The sequence below is a fragment of the Curcuma longa genome, unplaced genomic scaffold, assembly GCF_044706935.1.
Source record: "Curcuma longa cultivar G26 ecotype Majalengka, Jawa Barat unplaced genomic scaffold, ITB_CL_G26_1.1 contig_18504, whole genome shotgun sequence".
NCBI lineage: Eukaryota > Viridiplantae > Streptophyta > Magnoliopsida > Zingiberales > Zingiberaceae > Curcuma > Curcuma longa.
In genome coordinates this window covers 2,471-8,214 of record NW_027430837.1, presented here as the reverse complement: position 1 = coordinate 8,214, position 5,744 = coordinate 2,471, and the positions used below count along the sequence as shown (strand labels likewise).

At 39.9% G+C, this 5,744-nt stretch overlaps 1 protein-coding gene across 3 annotated transcripts; it reads left to right on the top strand.

The window, feature by feature from the left end:
• Nucleotides 1-1,962: 1,962 nt before the first annotated feature.
• LOC141816872 (MLO-like protein 6) lies at nucleotides 1,963-5,365 on the top strand. Of its 3 annotated transcripts, none has more exons than XM_074704596.1 (16): nucleotides 1,963-2,085; nucleotides 2,162-2,219; nucleotides 2,295-2,527; nucleotides 2,621-2,737; nucleotides 2,953-3,013; nucleotides 3,099-3,187; nucleotides 3,254-3,328; nucleotides 3,399-3,493; nucleotides 3,576-3,625; nucleotides 3,688-3,728; nucleotides 3,822-3,995; nucleotides 4,076-4,111; nucleotides 4,189-4,256; nucleotides 4,347-4,407; nucleotides 4,477-4,668; nucleotides 4,993-5,365. In XM_074704596.1, exons 1-16 carry the CDS (start codon nucleotides 1,963-1,965, stop codon nucleotides 5,269-5,271), a joined length of 1,752 nt encoding a protein of 583 aa, XP_074560697.1. In that variant the 3' UTR covers nucleotides 5,272-5,365. The 3 variants fall into 3 exon arrangements, with proteins under 3 accessions (XP_074560697.1, XP_074560695.1, XP_074560698.1); XM_074704594.1 differs by having other exon boundaries at nucleotides 4,477-4,830; nucleotides 5,155-5,365; XM_074704597.1 differs by having other exon boundaries at nucleotides 4,477-4,837; nucleotides 5,165-5,365.
• Nucleotides 5,366-5,744: the final 379 nt, after the last annotated feature.

Sequence of the window (5,744 nt, the reverse complement as noted above, 5' to 3'; positions counted from 1 at the left end):
GCCGTCTTCCTTCGGCGACGAAGGCGAAGAAGCGATTTTGGGATTGCGTGGATCGGATTCGGCAGATCGGCGTCGAGCGGGGTTTCGTCGGAATGGGGGGAAGATTTTGGGAAGGCGGGATTTTATTTTCGTCGCCACGGAGGCAGCGGACGAAGCGAGGACAAAGCGAGAAATGGGTTCCACGTCAGCGTCGCGGATGCGTCGCGGATGAGAAGACGCGTAGCGGAGCAAAACTCTATATAAAACCTTGACTCTTATTTAAATTGAATATCAAATTTATTTATAAATATTTGATTTATTTACAATTCTACATTCATATATTATAAAATAATAGATGAAAAAAAGAAAGACATACTTTCTTTTTTTTTCTTCTCAACTTTCTTCAAAGAAAACGTTCTTTTTTTCCTCTTCTAAGTTCATTTTTCTTTTAGTGCAAACGTAGCCAATGGAAAAAATGACTCTTTTTTTCAGTATTCCTCAAAGAAAAATATCTCTAATTAAGTCAACCAATTAGTCAATTTTATTTGGTCATCCATTTTAAAATGTCAAACTTTACAATTGACTCTCTCTCTCCAAAGTCAATCAGACAGAACAGAAGGATCACATGTGCTTGCCATTGATCATGCTTGCAAGTTCACACTTCAAACTTCTTAATCCTTTGTAAAACATCAACAACTCTTAAGTCTTTGTTCTATTAAGTACAATTGAATTGTACATAACATTCGCATTTATTTGATATTGACTGACAATCTAATATAATTAATCTTTTATTTTATTCAGGCTTTTGATCAATGTAAGATCTCAGAGAAAAATCCAACCACGTTTGATCAATTGTGCATTGTCTTATCTTACATTATAAGAGGTTGTTTTCATTATTTGAATTCATGATCATAAGGTTACGTGACAACAATTTTACCATGGAACTTTGAACCGTGCATTTATTTGATATCGATGGGTAATCTAATATAATCCTTTTTTTATCCAAGCTTCTGTCAATGTAAGGTTCTGGTGAAAAGTTGAACCACATTTGATCAATTAAGGGTGTCAAAAATTGACCTAGTCTGCCAACTCGACCCGACCCAACTTGAAAAAATCAAGTTAGGGTTGAACGGGTCGAGTTCGGGTTGGGAATTTTGAATTAACTTAAATTTGGGTCAGATTCTATCGGGTTCAAATTGATATGGGTTGATTCAGATTTAGGATTTAAGAGATTTTTTTAGGGGTTAAATCAAATTTTATTTTAAAAATTATGATGTTTTATGTAATATTAATATGATAATGATAAAATATTGAGATAAAAGTGAAAAATTATCAAGAAAAATATTTAAAAAAAGTTTTTTCATGTTAGGTTTGGATTTAAGATTTCGGATTGATTTCGAATTTGAATTGGGTTCAGGTTGAGTTTTTTAATAATATTTTTATTTTAACTCGACTCGAACTCATCCGACCCATTCGAATTGACACTCCTATGATTAATTGTACTATGTCTTATCTTGTATTGTAAGAGGTTGAGTTGATTACTGTGGAGTAGATTTGTTACAATGGGCAAGAGTCGAATCTCGACGAAGCCGAGATAATACCCTTCTCATAGTGGCCAACTATATAACTTCACGATTTATCTTCTCACAGATAGTGAGACCGCTGGAATGATGGATTTTATTTTTCATTGCAGTACTATAGTAAAAAGTTATTTCCGCTATTTGAACTTATGATCATGAAATCACACGATAACAACTTTGACATGGGACTTCTAACCGTCCATGGTCCCAAATTTTTTTTTCTAAAATATCAGAGAAAAATTTCAAAAAGAAATCTAAAAATCAACGTGAAAATTCTTAAGTTTGAAGCTTCAAATGGCAACAAGTCAAAATGGCTCTCTCTCTCTCTCTCGCTCTCTCTCTCTCTCCTATAAACATGATCATCTTCCATAGACCTTTCTCACAAGAGCAAGGCTAGTAATCCATGGCGGCCGGAGGAGGAGGCCGGTCGATGGAGCAGACTCCGACGTGGGCGATCGCCGTCGTGTGCTTGGTCCTAGTCGTCATCTCCATCCTCATTGAGCATGCCATCCACCTCCTTGCCATGGTAACTAAGCTCATCATGAATTCAAAGTCTAGAACAAGAAAGCAACCAACAACTTTGTGTTTTAATTTCATTCCAGTGGTTGAAGAAACACCACAAACGAGCACTCTACGAGGCACTCGAGAAGATCAAATCCGGTATATCATCGAATTCGATATCGTCTTCATCGTCTCCGGCGATGGACTAATGGATCGAGTTTTTGGTTTGGCCAGAACTGATGCTGATGGGCTTCATATCCTTTCTGTTGACGGTCGGGCAAAGCACCATCTTGAAGATATGTGTGCCTATGAGTGTTGGGAACTCATGGCACCCCTGTGACCCCTCCGAAGAGGCCGACATCATCGACGAGGACGATGCCGGCGAGAACACCGGCGGCCGGCGAAGGCTTCTGCAATTCAGACGCAGTTTAGCTGCTGGGGGCTCATCAGATAATTGTGCAGACAAGGTACATAGAAAAAAGATATAATATTATTGGGTGTTATCGAAATCAATTTCTAATTATTATCCTGGACTATTATTTTTGTCGTCAAATGCGTAGGGCAAAGTAGCCTTAATTTCGGGTGAGGCGATCAATCAGCTTCATATTTTTATCTTCGTCTTAGCCGTCTCCCAAGTCCTCTATTGTATTTGCACATTGGCGTTGGGTAGACGGAAGGTATATCAAGTTTTATCCCACTAGATGAGATTGATTATATGAATCTTTCTACGTCATTAGAATCTATCCTCTACTATTATATTATTTATTGATATGTATATTTGTCATAATTTCACATTTCTTAACTAATATTATATGAGAGGATCTATAACTCATGTTAAATCAATCAAGCGTACCTCCTCGATCGATCACAACTCTTTTAAGCTTTTATGCAGATGAAGAAGTGGAAGGCTTGGGAATTAGAGACTAGAACAGCTGAATACCAATTCACTCATGGTGAGCAAGTTGTCTTAAAGTTAAGCAGATTGTAAATGTATCAATCAGCAAATCTGATTGAATTTGCTGCAATTTTGTGCTAAAGATCCTGATAGGTTTCGATTCGCAAGGGATACATCATTCGGTCGCCGGCATTTGAACTTCTGGAGCACCTCGCCGTTCCTCATTTGGATTGTAAGATCAAGTTCATAATTTCATTCTACTGAATGCCACTCTCTAACTTGTTATACTTTTAAACAGCTCTGTTTCTTAAGGCAATTCGCGAGCTCGGTACCGAAAGTGGACTACTTGACGTTAAGGCACGGGTTCATCATCGTAAGTCGATCGATATCACAGTCGATGAGCTACCGATGATTCAGACTCACTCACTAATGAAATCTCTCAGGCACATTTGGCACCACAAAGCTCAAGCAAGTTTAATTTCCAAAAGTACATTAAGAGATCACTGGAAGAGGACTTCAAAGTGGTTGTTGGCATAAGGTGTGTATGCCTGCCTATGAACCTTGTGATTCACAAGACTCTTTGTTGTCTGTTTGATCGCTTCGTTTCTCGTTTATCGTAGCCCTACGATATGGTTCATCGCGGTCGTCTTCCTGCTATTCAACACTCATGGTAAGGAAGCTTGCATTTCATCTTCCGAAACATCGTTTAGGACTAAGTGACTATGTTTTCAGGGTGGCAATCCTACTTATGGCAGCCATTCATTCCTTTGATTGTAAGTGCCACAAATATGTAATCTCTTAGTTTACTAGCTAAATATCGACTTGGAACATCGAAAATGATCACATAATGACTGAAAAACTTGTAGATAATTCTCCTGGTTGGAATAAAACTTCAAGTGATCATAACAAAGATGGCAATACAGATCATGGAACGCGGAGATGTCGTTAACGGTGTCCCGGTTGTTCGGCCCCAAGACAACCTCTTCTGGTTCAACCGGCCGAGCCTTCTCCTCTTTCTCATCCATTTCGTCCTATTTCAGGTGAACTTCCACAAGGTACATATACACATCTAGTACTATAAATAATTTATCACTAAACTTGTATGAATTTCGCTATGCAGAATGCATTTCAGCTGGCCTTCTTTGCCTGCACTTGGGTGAGTACTAATTCATCTAAAAAATTCGACTCAGCCACGAACAAAAATCTAAACTTTGTTGCTTGGACAATTGACAGTATGAATTCGGCTACCCTTCGTGCTTCCACAAGCGAATAGCCGACATTGTGATCCCCATATCCATGGGGTGAGTCCCTCAGATACAAAGCTCAAATGAATATCGGGGCGGTAGGATATTCGATAAGTGCTAGATTTTAACACTCACTCTTTTGTTCAGCATTCTCATACAGGTCTTGTGTAGCTATGTCACACTGCCTCTGTATGCATTGGTAACACAGGTATGAATGGTGACTAGTGTAGTCAATATGACCACAAAACTCATCCAAGTTGCTATGTATACATCGCAGATGGGGACGAATCTGAAGCCTACTATTTTCAGTGATAGAGTAGCCATTGCTCTGCGAAAATGGCACCACACCGCGAGGAAGAACTTGAAAGAGAGTAGGAAGTCTGGAAGTGTGACACCTTCAACGAGCCAGCCGATGACTCCACTCCATGGCTCATCGCCAGTCCACCTCTTGCAGTACTACCAAAATGAGGTAGACTGTAGTGTCCAAAACTCCCCCAACAAGTACATTGTGGATGATGATGACCAATTTGATCCCGAAGGCTTGCAGTCACCGTCTGGCCAGCTGAATGATGAATCCTTCTCGTACTACCGGAGTGCACCGCCGAAGAGGCTTGCAGATGATAATGTAGAGGTAGACTGTAGTGTCCAAAACTCCCCCAACAAGTACATTGTGGATGATGATGACCAATTTGATCCCGAAGGCTTGCGGTCAACGTCCGGCCAGCTGAATGATGAATCCTTCTCGTACTACCGGAGTGCACCGCCGAAGAGGCTTGCGGATGATAATGTAGAGGTAGACTGTAGTGTCCAAAACTCCCCCAACAAGTACATTGTGGATGATGATGACCAATTTGATCCCGAAGACTTGCAGTCACCGTCCGACCAGCTGAATGATGAATCCTTCTCGTACTACCGGAGTGCACTGCCGAAGAGGCTTGCGGATGATAATGTAGAGGTGAAGATAGTCGCCGATGACGGTGAATTGGAGTTGCCAAGTAGGAATGAGAGTGATATTGGTCGTGTAAGTAGTGTAGTGTCTGTTGATTTTTCGTTCGACAAGAGGCAAAGCTAGGATAGACATTAGACATAGTTGAGTAGAATATGAGAGTTTGCCCAGTCGACTACTTTTGTAAAGATGATGCATCTATTGTTTCCATGACTATGTATGTAGCTAAATTTGTACTTAATATTGCTCTCGATTGTCAATAAAATTGATACCTCGGATGATAATCCCTCGATAGCTTAGCAAGCCTAGCTCATATGACCCGTTTCGTTTCATGTAGAGCACACAGGCCATTAGACGAAGTTAGCTTCTAAAGTGTTTGGTAACATGAGCACCTCCATTGAGAATGTCATTGAAGTCTCACATTGTTGAAAATACATAGAAAAGAAGATATTTCTATTTGTATGAAACTTTTTCAGTAAAATTCAAAAATAAATTCATTAGGGATTAGACTTGTATCTTCTCTCGAAACTTGCCTACATCGGTGGATCTTGCTGTCCAGCCATCAGAGCACTTGTGAAGGGTTGCCGTTGGCCACTAGT

Coding starts and splice junctions, on each gene's coding strand:
- LOC141816872 (XM_074704596.1), top strand. CDS start 1,963: ATGGCGGCCGGAGGAGGAGGCCGGTCGATGGAGCAGACTCCGACGTGG. Junction 3,014..3,098: donor TGAATACCAATTCACTCATG/GTGAGCAAGTTG, acceptor TTTGTGCTAAAG/ATCCTGATAGGTTTCGATTC. Junction 4,669..4,992: donor TGCAGTACTACCAAAATGAG/GTAGACTGTAGT, acceptor GATAATGTAGAG/GTAGACTGTAGTGTCCAAAA.